The 15355-nt window shown below is 50.7% G+C and overlaps 8 protein-coding genes across 8 annotated transcripts; 3 read left to right on the top strand and 5 right to left on the bottom strand.

The window, feature by feature from the left end:
• Positions 1-1207: 1207 nt before the first annotated feature.
• On the top strand, positions 1208-3155 carry BO70DRAFT_46419 (B-type cyclin nimE). The gene is made up of 3 exons (XM_025548468.1): positions 1208-2596; positions 2647-2785; positions 2839-3155. Exons 1-3 carry the CDS (start codon positions 1415-1417, stop codon positions 2934-2936), a joined length of 1419 nt encoding a protein of 472 aa, XP_025398923.1. The 5' UTR covers positions 1208-1414; the 3' UTR covers positions 2937-3155.
• Positions 3156-3886: 731 nt separating this feature from the next.
• On the top strand, positions 3887-5156 carry BO70DRAFT_380060 (HIT-like protein; the record flags this gene model as incomplete). Its single annotated transcript, XM_025545389.1, has 3 exons — positions 3887-4351; positions 4542-4650; positions 4876-5156. The coding sequence occupies exons 1-3, from the start codon at positions 3974-3976 to the stop codon at positions 5154-5156; spliced, it is 768 nt and encodes a 255-aa protein (XP_025398922.1). The 5' UTR covers positions 3887-3973.
• A 109-nt stretch (positions 5157-5265) lies between these two features.
• BO70DRAFT_429644 (tRNA (guanine-N2-)-methyltransferase) lies at positions 5266-7170 on the bottom strand. The gene is made up of 5 exons (XM_025548086.1): positions 6965-7170; positions 5907-6784; positions 5634-5842; positions 5449-5573; positions 5266-5377 (listed from the first exon to the last, which is right to left on the bottom strand). Exons 1-5 carry the CDS (start codon positions 7076-7078, stop codon positions 5315-5317), a joined length of 1389 nt encoding a protein of 462 aa, XP_025398921.1. The 5' UTR covers positions 7079-7170; the 3' UTR covers positions 5266-5314.
• A 285-nt stretch (positions 7171-7455) lies between these two features.
• BO70DRAFT_362571 (putative histone deacetylase SIR2) lies at positions 7456-9422 on the bottom strand. The gene is made up of 5 exons (XM_025543342.1): positions 9106-9422; positions 8726-9036; positions 8126-8665; positions 7885-8064; positions 7456-7826 (listed from the first exon to the last, which is right to left on the bottom strand). Exons 1-5 carry the CDS (start codon positions 9356-9358, stop codon positions 7644-7646), a joined length of 1467 nt encoding a protein of 488 aa, XP_025398920.1. The 5' UTR covers positions 9359-9422; the 3' UTR covers positions 7456-7643.
• Positions 9423-9636: 214 nt separating this feature from the next.
• Positions 9637-11042, bottom strand: BO70DRAFT_362569 (ACL4 family protein). The gene is made up of 2 exons (XM_025543341.1): positions 10364-11042; positions 9637-10296 (listed from the first exon to the last, which is right to left on the bottom strand). Exons 1-2 carry the CDS (start codon positions 10921-10923, stop codon positions 9648-9650), a joined length of 1209 nt encoding a protein of 402 aa, XP_025398919.1. The 5' UTR covers positions 10924-11042; the 3' UTR covers positions 9637-9647.
• A 170-nt stretch (positions 11043-11212) lies between these two features.
• On the top strand, positions 11213-12220 carry BO70DRAFT_387630 (RWD domain-containing protein). The gene is made up of 2 exons (XM_025545921.1): positions 11213-11454; positions 11535-12220. The coding sequence occupies exons 1-2, from the start codon at positions 11388-11390 to the stop codon at positions 12170-12172; spliced, it is 705 nt and encodes a 234-aa protein (XP_025398918.1). The 5' UTR covers positions 11213-11387; the 3' UTR covers positions 12173-12220.
• A 529-nt stretch (positions 12221-12749) lies between these two features.
• BO70DRAFT_292565 (LYR motif-containing protein) lies at positions 12750-13754 on the bottom strand (the record flags this gene model as incomplete). The annotated part of the gene is made up of 3 exons (XM_025539411.1): positions 12750-13400; positions 13473-13633; positions 13706-13754. The coding sequence occupies 3 exons, from the start codon at positions 13752-13754 to the stop codon at positions 12750-12752; spliced, it is 861 nt and encodes a 286-aa protein (XP_025398917.1).
• Positions 13755-14230: 476 nt separating this feature from the next.
• BO70DRAFT_337507 (E2 ubiquitin-conjugating protein MMS2) lies at positions 14231-15114 on the bottom strand. Its single transcript, XM_025541159.1, has 5 exons — positions 15000-15114; positions 14854-14933; positions 14641-14766; positions 14495-14574; positions 14231-14441 (listed from the first exon to the last, which is right to left on the bottom strand). Exons 1-5 carry the CDS (start codon positions 15070-15072, stop codon positions 14381-14383), a joined length of 420 nt encoding a protein of 139 aa, XP_025398916.1. The 5' UTR covers positions 15073-15114; the 3' UTR covers positions 14231-14380.
• Between the last annotated feature and the right edge of the window lie 241 nt (positions 15115-15355).

Below are 15355 nucleotides of genomic sequence, written 5' to 3'. Positions count from 1 at the left end.
GGATAACACATGACTGCTATGCACCGCCACTTGCAGCGGATGACTAACTGCGGCGCAGTAACCAAGGTCACGGGACGGCGCGACACGGCAACACGTCCAGGACGATACGAGAAAGCGTAAAAGCCCCGAGCCGTTGCCGCGCAACGGGCCTCTGTTTTGGCGATCGTGGCCGCGCAGCATCACGTTTTGCTCGCGACGGGCGTTTCGAGGTGGCTTCCTGCCTTCGGTCCTGCCTGGACCAAGTCAGGCATCGACCATGGATGATGATCCGCCCCCCCTCCCTCTCCACCACCGCAAATTATTCCCTCTCGCCGTGACTGTACTAGTACCGCCCTGCCTTCACCCTTTCCGCCGCCATACAGCCCCTTCACGTAGAGCCCCGGCAGGGTAGTCACGTCCGTCATACATACGCATACCATGCATACATACATCGACCCATACAAGGCCGTAAGGTTGCTCTTTTAATCGTCTCTTCCCCCCTTCTTTTCCGTCTGGCTCCATCCAGCTCCCTCTTCCTTCCCTCCACTCCTCCTACACCTAGTACCTATTCCCTTGATTTTCCTTCACCGTACATAACCATAATACCTGGGACAGTGACTATTGTCCTAGGTTTTGCATATACACTACGTTGTACAACAGTTAATAATCCACAATCCACGCGATCCAACTGGGTTGTGCTGTGGGGCATCTTTCCCAGCTTGGCCCATTTCCACGCTAAGAGTAGGGCCAAACATTACCTGTGCCCTGTCAACTTTACCACCTTTTCCCTACTACCACCCCATCATCATCTCCAAGGGAGACCACCGCCAACCATACACGCCAACCATTCCGCCACTCGATTCTCGCGTCATTGTCGACAATCAACCTTTCTAACCGATCCAGCCCTCTTCTCCGCATAACCTTTCACCAACAACACGCTGAAAGTTACGTGATCCGAGTCTTGGGACGTCCTGTCAACAGCGTCAACAAAGTCATATATGCCACGACTCTGAGCCTACACCCGCCAAATTCCTTCCAAATACCTGGCTATATAGCTTCAGGAACCTTGCATTACACCTAAGATTGGGGCTGGAGAAATATTCACTCGTGGTACGTGCTACTCAGCCTCCCCGTCCTCTGGTATTTGGGCTCCACTGGGGTAATCTCTCCTGGAATGCTGACTAGACCTGAACTAACTGTAGAACCATAGCATTGTATTCGACTTTTATTTTCTCCGCGACCCCTCTGAACATCTTCTTTTCTCTCCCCCCTTTCTTTTGCCATAATGCCGCCCGTGAGTCTTTCTTGTTTAGGTGACGCGTTTTGTTCAACCCGGTCGCGCATTGCATGCATGAACCACGAAGTTCATCTTATGTGCGCGACAGCTTGCTAACTATTTGTTCAACAGGCTCGCAGTCTTCGCACACGAGGCGCCATGAACGAGAACGATGAAAATGTGCAGTCGACGCGTCTGACACGGGCCAAGGCTGCCGCCCTGTCAGCGGGTGATGCCCACGCTACAGCTCCTGCCGCCAAGAAGCCGCTTCAAACGAAAAAGGCCGCTACAACCACTACCGCTGGAACCCAGAAGAGACGCGCCGCGCTTGGTGATGTGAGCAATGTTTCCAAGACTGAAAGTGGGGAGACGAAGGAAGCCAAAAAACCAGCTGCAACTAAGGTTGGCTTGACATCAAAGGCTACGTTGCAGTCTGGTGGAGTTCAGAAGCTCACTCGCAACAACTCATCACGCACCATCCTGGGAGCCAAGGATAACAATGGCAAGAAGCCTGCTCCGGAAGCCAAGCCTGGCAGCTCCATGAAAAGAACATCCAGCAAGTCGGTACTCGAGAAGACGCTAGCAGACGAACCACCCCGCAAGAAGGTCGACATTGAGAAGAAGGCTGCCGAGAAGAAGGGTTCGAAAGTGAAGGGTGAATCTTCGGTCCCTGTCGACCCGAAAGTCCTGCAGAAGCCGGCTGAGGAATTTGTGGACGACTTGGATGCCGAAGATCTCGATGATCCCTTGATGGCAGCAGAATATGTCGTGGATATCTTTGAGTACCTGAAGGACCTTGAATTGGAGACGTTGCCCAATCCGGATTACATCGAGCACCAGCCTGACTTGGAATGGAAGATGCGGGGTATCCTTGTGGACTGGCTCATCGAGGTTCACACTCGCTTTCGCCTTCTCCCCGAGACTCTCTTCCTTGCCGTCAACCTCATCGACCGTTTCCTGTCTGCTGAAGTGGTGGCCTTGGACCGTCTTCAGTTAGTTGGTGTCGCCGCCATGTTCATCGCATCCAAATATGAGGAAGTTCTCTCACCCCATGTCGCCAACTTCAGCCATGTCGCAGACGAGACTTTCTCGGATAAGGAGATCTTGGATGCCGAGCGTCACATCCTTGCTACCCTGGAGTACAACATGAGTTATCCTAACCCTATGAACTTCCTGCGTCGGATCTCCAAAGCGGACAACTACGATATTCAGACCCGTACCCTCGGAAAGTACCTCATGGAAATCAGTCTTCTTGATCACAGGTTCATGGGTTTCCGTCAGAGTCATGTGGCCGCTGCTTCTATGTATCTGGCTCGCCTCATCCTTGATCGCGGTGACTGGGTAAGTTTTGAATTGCCTAAATATCTATAATTTTCTAACAGATGGCGCAGGATGCAACCTTGGCCCACTACGCTGGATACGAAGAGGAGGAGATCGACCCCGTCTTCCGCCTCATGATTGACTACCTGCACCGCCCTGTGTGCCACGAAGCATTCTTCAAGAAATACGCTAGCAAGAAATTTCTAAAGGGTATGTTTTCACTCTGACGATACTGGTATTCGCGGCGCTGACATTCTTTTTAGCATCTATTCTCACCCGGCAATGGGCAAAGAAATATCATCACCTTTACATCAGCAGCTCGCTGTCAGAGCCATACACCTTCATCAAAGACAGCGAATAAACAACACATGGCCTCCCGGTGACTTAATATCGGCGTCTGGTAGAACGACCGGGGATAGGAGTTGGTTGATTCCATATGGTGGTATTTCATTCGTGATGGTATTAGGCAACTCTTGCATATGTTTACGAACGGCATTTTTCTGTTTTCGGTTGCGGACGTTTGCATCTTCGCTTCTTTGAGGGGTGTCAGGCGCACATGTGTTTCAGCTTTGTTTTGATTCTCTTCGGCTTTTGGTAGTGTCTGGGTTGCTTCGCACTTGCATTGATACCTTACTTAACCTTCTCCCACGATGCCCTGTGTGTTGCAGGTGCCGGACACTCCAGGGTCGGAAATTTACTTGCTTTCATTTCACTTTTGGATCGAAGTTTCTTGTTTCCCAGCGTCTGCTACACATCGGTCTCTTTACGCAGCTCCCCAAGGACCGGAACGATCTATCTACTACAGCATTACGGTCGTCAAGGCGCACGGGGGTAAATAATGCCGCACACCAATCTCTGGCAACCAACGAATCGGAGGAAAAACGGAAGGAGAGGAAGGATGAGGGAAATGGCTTTTTGGCATTATTGTCTCTTTCACGTTAAATAGCGGCGGGATACCACGGATAGAGGGACGGGGGTGCTTCAAGTAATGTGCGTTTAGGATGGTTAATATAGCCTCAAACTGCCAGGAAATTTCTTTCAATACGTTCATTTTTATTGCGTCGTATTAATTGTCAATACGAATTCGGCATTGTGTAGTGCATACGGTTGGCTTTCTGCTGCCTCTGGCAACTAGTATCTATTGTATAGCCAGCAACTTGAGCCGGGAGTCGGTCTACCGCGACCAAACGATACCGGTAGTGACATCGCATCGCACAGCAACCGAGCCCAGCATTCCAATTCAAACGTGTGAGAGCCCGGCTATTGCCGCGGGATACAATACCCGAGTCACCCACTCACTCACTGCCTGCGGGAACAGCTACAGAAAGGCCAACGACAACCTAAATCTACCTACACCACCGAACTGAACTCTCGACCACAGAAAGACTACTACCCAAGATGGGCCCCCTACCACCCTCCTCCTGTCCCTTCTGCAACATCGCTACCACATACCCCCCGATACCCCCCACCACGTTCCTCCGCCAACAAGACCAGAGCAAGAATGCCCATCCCCATCCTCACCATCTAAATATAGTTGCGCCGCGGCAGCCCCTCTCCCCAGATTCCTTCATCGGGGAAGAACAAGATGCCTCACCGACACCGACACCGACACCGACACCGACACCACAGGCCCGGGCCCGGGCCCACCTCATCCTTTCGACCAGGGATGTCTTGGCCTTTTTGGATATCATGCCCTTGACCAGGGGTCACGTATTGGTTGCGCCCAGGGGGCATTTTGAGAAGTTGGGGGATGTTGGGGTGGTAAGCGGGAGAGAGGTATGTACTAGTATATTGTATTGTGCTGTGCTTGTTTGGTTTCTGCTTTTTTCCTCCATCCCCTTTCCTTTTATTTTCTAATTCATCGTGAGGTGACTGGGAGACGACGCTACATACAATACACCGGTTTTTGTGTCTCCTGTATGTACTAGTATGTTTGATCCATACTAACCCCGTAGTATATATGTAGATCGGCCAATGGCTCCCTATCATCTCCCGAGTTGTTATGCGTACGCTCTTCGGTGAAGAGTCCAAGGAATTTAATTCCGATTGGAATTGGAATGTCGTGCAGAATAATGGTATGTTCATTGGTTTTCTTCTTTTTTTCTTCTTTTTTTTTTTTTTTTCTCTTGTTAGTTTCATTTTGTGTTGTTGTATTCGGAAGGGAAATGGTAGTGGTGATATCTATATATTTGCCGACCCACCTATGCATTCTACGTAGTAGTACTTTCTTAAGTTACGACACTGTCATGTTCCACCTTTCTTCGATTTTGACCACTTATATTCCTTTTCATGTTGGGCAGGTGCCAGAGCAGCGCAGCAAGTGCCTCATGTGCATTTTCACATTATCCCCCGGCCACCGGATAGGCCCGCGTCTGGCCCCGGTCAATCGAGCAAGAGCTATGTCATGTTTGGACGAGGCCAGAGGGATGAATTAGATGATGAAGAGGGGGAAAGCCTGGCCCGGTTATTGAGGGAGGAGCTGGCGAGGGAGATAATACGGGTGAGGAGGGAGGAGGATATAGATCTGGAGAGGGGGTTTGACTCCGTGGATAGAAAGTGGAAGGTGACCGGGAAGCTCTGAATACAGTAATAAATAGGGTTGGCTTTGTTACTATAAGATACACTGGTCTGCATCGTGGTATTTCTCAATGGAGACTTTGAATTCATTTATTGTTTTTGATTTTAGTATCGTCGTGTGATTCGGGACATGATATGATGCAGGACAGACATATATCTGTGTTATGATGCGGGGCTTTCCTTCCTTGACTTTGAGACCGTGTCGTGCTGGTTTTTCGTGAAATACTATATCATGTTAGATCAGATTCAGTGGTCCATGGGGTAGAAGCTATTTAGCAGCAGGGTGGTATCCGTACCTTCCTCCTGAAAGCGTTTAATTGATCTGCGTATACTCCTTCAGAGTCGAGTACTTGGCGTCCCTGTGAGACATCCGAGACCTGTCCTTCCGGGAGTCTCCGATATGTGATGAGTCGGCGGGACCCTGGTCGACAGTTAATACAATCGGATACTCTGCGGTACGAAGGGTATTGAAGATACTTACAGCTGTAGAATGGCTGGACAGATACGTTCAGAACCTCCAGGTTCGGGTGCATCGGGACCGGGAATACCACACCCTCTTCGTCATTGGAAGTTGGCATCCACATGGCCAGACGGCCACCGGTCACGAGCGTTCTGGAGGCAAAGCTGAGGATATCGTTGAGCATGGCTTCAAAGCCATATGGCTTTTTGGGCGCAATATAGCCGGGCCGACTAGGATATGTTAGTCGGGGTTTATGGGCACGCATGGGTATAATTTCGATGAAGAAAGACATACTAGTGAGCCGGGATTCCGTCGATAATGACCTCTTCGTTTTTGAGACCCTCACGCCTTCCCAGAACTCTGAGACCCTCCCGAACACCGTAAGGTGGATCACAGACAATGCCGTCCAGAAACTGGTAGGACCGCAAAGGTGTATTGGTGAGATCGGACGTAAACACATCCATAAACTTTCCCACGTTGTCATATTGCTGGAAATTCGACAAAACTCCCATCGTACCGCCCTTCTCCATCTCCTTCCCCCGGAAACTGCGCCCGTCGATATCAGAACCAAACGTCTGGGACCCAAAATGAGACATCGCCACCAGGAAGCTCCCCGTTCCCACAAAAGGATCATAGAAAATCTTCCCGGGGCCCGCATGCGCCATATTGGCCGTGATGAGGGTCAGCTCCGCATCCATCGAGGTGGTGCTGATATAGCGGCGCTTCTTCAAATCATACTTGTTAATGACATCTCGGCTGCTATTCGCGATCCACCGTCCAAAGTAAATAGTCCTTGGTTCCTGTCCCTCGGGGCGAGGGCGAAGAATATCAGGGGAAGAAAGGTCCCACCCGTAGTCTTCGAACACCCAGAAATCCTGGTCGGGGTTCTTCATCCGGATGGGACCTTTGAATCCAAGAAACGAGAAAGATTGGATAATTTCGCGCTTCTTTTTCTCGTTGCGCTTCCCCGCGAAGCTGTCTATGGTAAAGCGGAATGAATCATCCTTGAACCTGGCCCAGCGATCCTCTGTCCGCCTGCGGACGTCGACGTGGACGTCGTCAAAGTTGGCGCCTTGGCCCCAAAGCTCAAATATGTCCTTGGCTATGATGCTGCGAGCGATGACAGCACGCGCGGTAGCTTCATCTTGTACTTTGATGATGCAGAATGGGGACTGGAAGTGGTTGTTAGCGGCATGTATATAGAGAGAGAGAGAGAGAGAGAGACGGCGGCATTCATTGGTGCGGGGAAATTGTTGTCCAACGGATCATTTTCTGTCGCTTGTGCTGCACCCAGGCCCATCGATCAAGGGACAAAAAACAAAGCAGGAAGGTATGAAACAAAAAAAACATACATTTTTATCGTAGTATAGGAACTCAAGATCCACCCCCGCCAAGTCAGCCAGCGCCTGGATTTCGGGCTGTCGAAAAGACTCGTGGACCTGGGCGAAGCGAATCAAATACTCCATCGTTGGCTGCGTACCAGTCCTTAGAGGCGAATGAAAACCGACAAAATCAATGGCGCAAGGTTGAATGAGACCCAAGATGCTGCTCTCCTGCTGGTCCGAAAGGCTGGGTGCACCTGTCATTCAATGGCCGTTGACAGGAAGGGGAATGAATTTTCCTTGAGCCGGTGGATTGGATGGATTTCAACGGGAACCCGCCGTCGCTGCCGGGACTCATCCATCCATTCATCCATCCCCGTTGAAGTGTGACAACCTCAGGTCCCATAGATTCAACCGCATGGGGTATTTATTTTATACGTCGAAAAGCAGCAACCATCATGGCGTGAAGAAATTATGGAATAACTAACTGGCCATAGCCAGGTTGCAGAACATAAATACATCGAAACAGCAACAGCACAGGCTTCACCACGTACTTCCTGAGGTAGTACTTAGGTAGCGAGGCATCCGTCTATTTGATAAAAGCAACAGTCTTACATCCTGGACCTCCAATACAAATAATGCAGACAAACCAGCCAAAACAAACCCGAAGTTACGCCGTCTCTGAATCAAGCAGGACCGAACGCCGCCGCTATGCGCCGACAACCTTAAACACATGTCGTGATTCATAATCTTCCACTGGAAGCACCTCCACCTTCTCGTCCGCTGGGATCATCTCGTGTTTCAACTCCCACCCCGCCCGCCGGCAGAGCTCAGACACCACCACATCACAGTCGCCAAGCAGGTCGATATCAAACTCCGTGTGAGATACAGGCTGGACACTCGTCAGTTGCGCATTTCGAAGTGCCATATAGGCCAAACCCAGAACTTACAGTACGGGATATGTAAATCTGAGGAACAGTGCGAGGCAGCACGCCGGGCACCTCCGCCACAGGTGCGACTTTCAGTGATGTCCCAATGACAATGACCAGATCTACTCGATCGCGGTCGTGGTGCAGCAGACGGTGACCGAACTCATCAGGGAGATCCTCTCCAAAGAAGGTGATGTCGGGCTAGTGATGACTGGTATCAGCAAATGAAGAGTAGCAAAGAGACACATCGGCATGCAAATACCTTCATAACTCCAGGGGTGGGTATTTCGTAGTCTTCATCGGAGCTGTCCCCATCGTTGTCTTTGCGATTCTTGTGGGCCCCATTACTGCTGCGCTTTCGTTTGACACCCGAATCTTCCGCGATGCTTTTGCGGCAAGAGGCGCATACAGGAATGGCCCCCTTTTTGATCTCATCGAATATGTCGTCGCCCGAAACTTTGTAATCACACTTAACACACGTGGCTGTGGCGAAGGAGCCGTGGCATTGTACGATGTTTTCCGGAAGGACACCGGCATTAGCCTCGATGTTGTCGATGTTTTGGGTGTAGTTGGTCAGTAGCTTGCCCTTGTCCTGAAGCAGACGAATGAAGGCGTGTGTTGGCGAGAACTTCTTCTCCGTGGGTAATATGTCCTTTGCGATCGAGAAGAAAATACTTGGATCTTCGCGGAACACATGGATGTCAAAGACCTCTTGGGGATCACTGAGACCCAAATGCGCCAGTTGCGAGTAGAGACCAGTGTCCTTGGACCGGAAGTCGGGAATTCCCAGGCTCGTAGATATCTAACAACGCTTGTCAGCAAACGGGTGCTTCCACAAAAGGAGGTATGGATCAAAACGTACGCCAGCGCCCGTCAAAACGACGATATTCTTGGACTCCTGGAGCAGCTTGACCGCATCATCGATCGTATTGTACTGTGGGAGTTTTGGACGTTTCTGGAATTCGCGCGAGATGGCAATAGCCAGTAAAGGGTGGAAGGCCTCATCCGGCGCATCGTCTAGGAAGGCAGGAGGGAGGATCCCGAACGCAGTACACAACTTCTTCGCGGTCACTGTATCCCGTCCAATCGTTTCTTCGACAAATGCGGCCTTGCCAATATCGTGAAGACGTCTCCGATAAGCGATGGCTTCTTCCAAAGTGCAGGCATCAGGCACTAAAAGGGGAGAAGGGGGGGAGGGTTAGTACGAGCGCATAGACAGGGCAGTGTATAGAGAGTGCTTACCCCCATCACGAAGCTGCTCGTCGCGAACGACTTGAATGGCATCTTCGTACAGGGACTGAGACTCCCAGTCATCGCCTGAGCCATCACTGTCAGTCTCGTCCTCTGACTGCGCCGCTTCTTCCGTCGCAGCGGTTATGTTCTCCGTTGCGGTGCCGCCCTTTACACCCGCGGAGGTCATATCAACGGCCTCCACTTCGAGCACCGGATTCTTCAGCGAGGAGCTCTCCCCGCTGGGCGCTGAAACGAAGTCCATCCTGTAATGGAAGATGGGACACTTCCAGCAACCGCGATATCGACTCCTCACTCACATTGAGCTGTTTGCCACTCGAAGTCGAACCGCCGGAATAAATTTGGCTCTGGTTATCTCCGGGGGGAAAGCGGTCGGATGGTACTTTATCCGGCGCCGGCGCGCGCTGATCAATGCTCTGGCAAACTACCTAGTGTAGGATTCGTCTATTGCGGAGAGATTGGAAGATAGTACGGAGCATGTCCTCTTATATTGGTATCATGACAAAGAAGTTTCGTAACAAACATGCAACTTTTTATGAGTCAGCCATTTCGTGATCGCCGTCAGATTCCACCTCGATCTCCTCGTCCTCCCAGCCTTCCTCGTTGTCCTCATCCTCCCCGGCCTCGTCGTCGTCCATCTCCTCACCCAGCTCTTTGTTCATTTCCGAGACCAATTCCAGTGCATGGTCCTTAAGTCTCTCGTCTTCATATTGAAGAACCTCGTATAGCGCCAAGCTTTGCTTGAGCCATTCACGGCTAGCATCAAGCGATGCATGTCGCTTGACCTCTGGGCTTTCATCGGCTTCTTCGCCATCTGTGGGGGCTTGTTGCTTTCCAGCCAGCAGCTGCAAGCACCACCCTCCGAGATACCATGCCTCCACACTCTGGTCATCTTCCAGGATCAGGCGTTCCAGAACCTCCAAGGCCTCGAGTTCCTTGCCAACCTCCATGAGAAGACGGGAAAGACTGATTCTCGTCGCGAAGTCTGGGACAGTCGGGTCCTCGGGCGGCAGATCCTTCCACAGTGCGAGACTCTTCGTGAGTGCGGCCTGGGCCTCCTCCGTCCGCAGCTGTGAGATTCTAATGGATGCAAGGGTTTGTAGTACTTCAGGCGCATTTGGTGCAACGAGAATCGCTTCGGTGATGAGGGTCTCGCATCGAGTTTCTGCATCTTCTTCCCACCTTTTATTTATTAGCTGAAGTCTGACCAACATGATAGACGGAGTGCATGAGTTCGTTCGTGACTTACGAAAGGTCGGTCATGTAGATTTCGGCAACTCCACACAGAGCATTTGCCATCTTGTGTTTTTTCTCAACAAGTTCAAGTGCCTCTTCCGGCCCGGGGTTTTGCTCCAGCTGCTGAATAGTATGCCTGAGAGACGACACACCCTTCTCAAACCACTGAACACTGTCCCTCCCACCGAGCTCGCTCAGTTGAGCTAGCCACAGGAACTTTCCAGCTCCTCCTCCCTGGGACTCGGGTATCGTGCCATTTGGATCAAGTTCGACAGCGCGCATGAAATGTTGCCTACCAGTGTCAATATCGCCAAGTTCGACGTAGATTTCTCCAACGGTAATCAAGGCCGATAATTGAGCTGGGGAGTTGGCTGGGGCGCTGTTGAGGGCTTGCTGAGCCAGTGAAAGCGCAACATCTGGTTGACCGGTCTGAAGCTCTGTCGTCGCCTGCTCGAGAAGCTTGGAAGGGTCTTCGTTCATTTTCTGTTTTGAGACTGAGCCGCCCGCGCTCAGAACGGACTTTGCGCGAGATTTGGAGGACTTCTTTTTTTGAGGAGGTCTGGGTTTGCCCATGGTCTATCGGCCGCAATAAATCGAAATGCAGTGTAATTTATGGGTGCAAACAAAGAAGAGGAATAGAACAAGAACAGTATTTTATCGTCAGTAATGATCCCGAGTACAAGAACAAGCACTGGGAGCTTTGCACTCGAGAAGGCGGAGCATTGAAATTCCCTTTTTCGGGCGGGACAAATTTGGGCATTTCCTTATCTGTTTGCCCTGTTTGCACGTGGGATGCGGTGCAGTGCAGGTATTGTGCTTGCGCACGTCCAAACCGAGGAAATGGGTCCTACATGCTTGAGCCCTTCATCCTATAGACCACACGGCTTAAATCCGCTCTGCTGGTACTTCTTCAGATATTAGGCTCGTGTCATAGTCTTAAATTTTGCAAATTTTAGCCTTTCGCCTGATTTACGGCCTTTCTACTTTCAGAAGCAACAATACCCCTCCAACCCCGCCGGCGGCAGAATTGAAACAGCATGGGCCGCGAAGACCAGATCGAAGAGCGCGAAGTGCTCGATTCTATTTTCCCTGAAGAAATCACAGGTAAAGCCCATCGATATTTCTGCCTCGACCCCAATTCATAGGATCCTGTGAAGAATCGACCGCTGACAGAAAGATTATAGACCTCTCTGACACCTCATACCGGATATCAATCGCTCTGGAAGCACCCGAGAATGATATCGAAGAAGCAGAGGAAGCCGTCTTGATTCTGCAGGTCTCTTACCCAGAAGACTATCCCGATGTTGCCCCCGAATTACAATTAAGCGCGCCCCCGAACGCACCGAAACACCCCCGACTAGATATCTCGGAGGACCGCGATCGGCTCCTCGAGGCTCTGCAACCTACAATTGAAGAGAACATGGGGATGGCGATGGTGTTCACTCTAGTCAGTGCCCTAAAAGAGAGCGCGGAACTTCTCATGGCCGAGCGTGTAGATGCTGTGCACGCTCAAAAAGAGATGGAAGCTGCCAAGGCAGAGGAGGAGGAGAACCGGAAATTCCAGGGCACTGTTGTAAACCGGGAGACGTTCTTGGAATGGAGGGACAAATTCTTAAAGGAGATGGAGGAGGAAGAAAAACGGAAGCGCGAAGAGAAGGAGGCAGAGGACAAGAAATCCACCAAGAAGACCCCAGGCAAAGAAGAGAAGAAGCTCACGGGCAAACAGCTATGGGAGAGAGGTCTTGCTGGAAGAGCAGACTTTGATGAGGAGGAAGAGGACGCTATGCCAGCTGCTGTAGAAAAGATGAAGATAGCGGCTTAAAAGCTTGGTCTATATGGTATTTCTATCACGGAACTCATTAATCTCTTGATACGAATAAGTCTTAAGAGACCAGTCTCTATAACTTGTATATATTGTTCACTTCGCAAATATTTCGCTCAAAGAGTAGAAATTACTAGTAGTATGTACATCGGCCGGAAACGCCCGGGGATAATGAGATGAATCACTCTGGCAGTTTAACCTGCATTCGCTGAAACCCCTATGCGGAGGTGACTGTTATGAAAGGGAATAGAAGACCCATTCCAAGGCCTCTTGATGCATCAAAAGCGATAAGATCATATGCGCCTGGGTGTTGTTAATATACATGTCCTGACCGCCACCATATCATACAAGTCAGTCTGCTGAACTCGATACAGCCAAATGCGGTCTATTGGAAAGACTCGGATCATTGCAGAATGTTCACTCTTCCACCTCAAGATTCAGTCTCTGCCTAACAGCAGGATGCTCCCAGATACCCTCATTGCCATTGGCCATGATGAACCGTATAGTAACGGGAACACGATAGAATAGATGAGTAGACACTGATTTCGCCCATGAGCCGGCAGGTTATTGGCCAGTGTCATGTCTTTTCTTTGCCAGTCGGATCATTATCAAGTGATCGTTGTTTTTCTTCCTCAGCCAACTTGCGCTCCGCAAGGACAACCTTCCACATGGACTCGGCGAGTTCCTGAGACCTTTGATCCGCCCTTTTTATCGTAAGACACACATTCCTGTAGCTGAGTTGGACCGACTGGGCCCATGTTTCGTCTTCCCCGTGTCCAGTCAAAACATCCCATTCATCTTCGTCCTGAGCCATCACTAGCTCATGTTCCAACCTCTGCGCACGCTCTATCCATTTCCAACGCATCTCGGCCTTAGAATTCAACACCGCGCTGAGGAACTTGGGCTGGGGCTTCTTGATGCGCAGAAACGGAAGTCCACGCGCGTTCACAAGCACAGGAATATGACGCTTTCCCTTGACAACTGGCCGAGGCCGTGAAAGAATAGGCTCAGCATCTGGATGCCGCAGAGCGGTCGATTTTTGGAAATCGCGGTTTGCGTTCTTTTTCTGCTTCTTCCGATTCAGAGGCTGCACCGGCTGCAACTTAGCTCGCTCTCTTTGCCATTCGCTCGCTTGTTGTTTTGCTCGCCGACTCTCGGCTATGAGTTTTGTGATCCGGCCAACATCATGTTGGTTTCCTTGCGATGCTGAGTATAGGAGGTCGAGAGCCTGTTCTTGCGAGCGACGCCGCAGACAATTAAACATTGACCGTTTCATGTCGAGCGCTGGAAATCCACGTACCTCATAGCCCGCTTTTAAAGAATGAATTGTTTGAGACGGACTCTGGAGTCCTTTGTACTTGTGAAATCTTTGCTGTATATAAGGCCTGCATGCGCTCAGGTCTGATGGGGTGTCTGGTAGTTTCGCGCATTGTCGGAGAAGTCCTCGGTATAGCGCTAAAGCTGTCGGAAGAAGGGTTTGTCAGTCATTGCTTCTCATACCGAAAGACAAATCGCAGTCTAATGTGAGCTTACTGGCAAAACGGTGGGCTAATGACTTCCGGGGAACGACTAGTTTATGCATTATTCGGAAGAAAACATAATTCTGGGATTGATGTTCCGGATATTCTCAGGCATGTGACTACATCGATCGGTGATGTCACGTGAAATCCGAACGGCATACAACTTCAATCCTGATACTGCCGCAAAACTGGTAGTCGCGGCAAGGACCGTCAAGGCCTTGTCAAAAGGGTTGGTATTAATGAAGGAACGGCATTGCAGCATTAAATGACATGAATGCCATGCCGGCTGCGCGGTAGGCTTAATGAGTCTGTACAACCCAGTCTACAAGAGGCAGAGAACAGGTATTCGGGAATACTTCTATTTGGTCGATCGTGATCTATCTCCCTCTGTCGGTCATAGCGCCTTTGAAGAACACTCGAGGAAAGACGATTGGTAGCTCACCAAAATCGTGTGTTCGGACCCAGCCAATATAACATGCGACGAGAACGGCACGAGAGATCATACTGATCAACGTTCTAACGATAAATTGCAACTAGGCTTCAAAGGAAACCGCGCCAATGCCCGCCGTTATGCATAGACTGTACATGCTCTAATAAGCCAATGAAGGGAAACACAGATGAACCTGACTCAAGAAACCAACCATAATACTCCGCTTTCGAACCCTGAACCATTCACAACGTTGCAGCTTTAGAAGTTCGAGCCTTCCGGGGGCTGCGGGAGCTTCTTATGTTGGGGTAGAGCCATGTATCTGGAAAAGTAAGCGTCTCAACTTGGCCTGTGTGAATATACAAGACCGCTTACCTCCTGATCTCGACCAAGATAGTTTCCATGGTATGCTCGCGCTTCCACTGAACCAGACAGGGCAGCTTGCTGGGATCGACCTGATGACCATATAGAGATTAGGACTACTCTCACTCGATAGTATCGAGGCATGACGGAATCCATACCTTTCCGGTCCGGGTATCAACGCATGGCAGGTTGACTCGAGAGACGAATTGAATGGTCGGTGGGTTATCGGGGTAATCCGGGCCACAATGGATATTGACACTGTATATTCTATTCTCGTGGACGCTCTGTCATCGTTCAATACCGGGTTAGATATGTTCTTGTATTATCGCATATGCGTCGAGTCGGGTGAGACGGTGGGAGGGGTGACGGACATGAGGGGGGCCCAGGATGGTGCCGTTCCAGTTGCTCATCATCATGTCATCCCCATCAGCGAGGCCGTAGGAGCATGACTCTAGGATAAGAAAAGAAGACCGTTAGAGATGGCACTGAGTGTCCGCAATCGGGATGGCGCCCTTACCTGCTCCCAAGCCCTTTTCACCCTTCTCTAGCTCTTCGAGCAGCCGGAAGTTTCTGGGAACTTTGGCTCCCATCTTGTGAGCAAGGAAATGTCGGGTAGATCAAAAATCAACAAGGTTCTAATGACGCCGGGAGAAGGTGGTGGGGAAGAGGATTCGACCACCGAGGCGGAGGAGGGGCATTGCGACCTTATCCCACCGCCGGGCAATACTACAGGCACTAGTAGTCCTGCCAGCCTTGCGCATCTGGCCCGCCGGATTCCTGCAGAGCCACGACACGTGATGATAACACCCGGCAGCATCACGTGGGATCTCTACTATCTCCGCGGGTGCCTTGGCGCGCCGTTGGGGATGTCCC

This window comes from Aspergillus heteromorphus, assembly GCF_003184545.1.
Source record: "Aspergillus heteromorphus CBS 117.55 chromosome Unknown BO70scaffold_14, whole genome shotgun sequence".
In the NCBI taxonomy this organism is placed as follows: domain Eukaryota; kingdom Fungi; phylum Ascomycota; class Eurotiomycetes; order Eurotiales; family Aspergillaceae; genus Aspergillus; species Aspergillus heteromorphus.
Note: the sequence above shows the minus strand (reverse complement) of the source record. Positions and strands in the feature narration are given on the sequence as shown.

Bases quoted from the DNA above. Each gene is read 5' to 3' on its own strand.
- BO70DRAFT_46419 (XM_025548468.1), top strand. From the start codon at position 1,415: ATGAACGAGAACGATGAAAATGTGCAGTCGACGCGTCTGACACGGGCC. The intron at 2,597-2,646 runs GTAAGTTTTGAA...CAGATGGCGCAG, and splicing joins TCCTTGATCGCGGTGACTGG to GATGCAACCTTGGCCCACTA. The intron at 2,786-2,838 runs GTATGTTTTCAC...CATTCTTTTTAG, and splicing joins TAGCAAGAAATTTCTAAAGG to CATCTATTCTCACCCGGCAA.
- BO70DRAFT_429644 (XM_025548086.1), bottom strand. From the start codon at position 7,078: ATGGAGTATTTGATTCGCTTCGCCCAGGTCCACGAGTCTTTTCGACAG. The intron at 5,843-5,906 runs GTATGTCTTTCT...AACATATCCTAG, and splicing joins GACGGAATCCCGGCTCACTA to TCGGCCCGGCTATATTGCGC. The intron at 5,378-5,448 runs GTACGGATACCA...AACATGATATAG, and splicing joins TAAACGCTTTCAGGAGGAAG to TATTTCACGAAAAACCAGCA.
- BO70DRAFT_362571 (XM_025543342.1), bottom strand. From the start codon at position 9,358: ATGGACTTCGTTTCAGCGCCCAGCGGGGAGAGCTCCTCGCTGAAGAAT. The intron at 9,037-9,105 runs GTAAGCACTCTC...CTCCCCTTTTAG, and splicing joins CGAGCAGCTTCGTGATGGGG to TGCCTGATGCCTGCACTTTG. The intron at 7,827-7,884 runs GTAAGTTCTGGG...ACGAGTGTCCAG, and splicing joins AGATTTACATATCCCGTACT to CCTGTATCTCACACGGAGTT.
- BO70DRAFT_362569 (XM_025543341.1), bottom strand. From the start codon at position 10,923: ATGGGCAAACCCAGACCTCCTCAAAAAAAGAAGTCCTCCAAATCTCGC. The intron at 10,297-10,363 runs GTAAGTCACGAA...AATAAATAAAAG, and splicing joins ATCTACATGACCGACCTTTC to GTGGGAAGAAGATGCAGAAA.
- BO70DRAFT_387630 (XM_025545921.1), top strand. From the start codon at position 11,388: ATGGGCCGCGAAGACCAGATCGAAGAGCGCGAAGTGCTCGATTCTATT. The intron at 11,455-11,534 runs GTAAAGCCCATC...GAAAGATTATAG, and splicing joins TTTCCCTGAAGAAATCACAG to ACCTCTCTGACACCTCATAC.
- BO70DRAFT_337507 (XM_025541159.1), bottom strand. From the start codon at position 15,072: ATGGGAGCCAAAGTTCCCAGAAACTTCCGGCTGCTCGAAGAGCTAGAG. The intron at 14,767-14,853 runs GTCCGTCACCCC...GAACGATGACAG, and splicing joins CCATCCTGGGCCCCCCTCAT to AGCGTCCACGAGAATAGAAT. The intron at 14,575-14,640 runs GTATGGATTCCG...TATGGTCATCAG, and splicing joins TTGATACCCGGACCGGAAAG to GTCGATCCCAGCAAGCTGCC.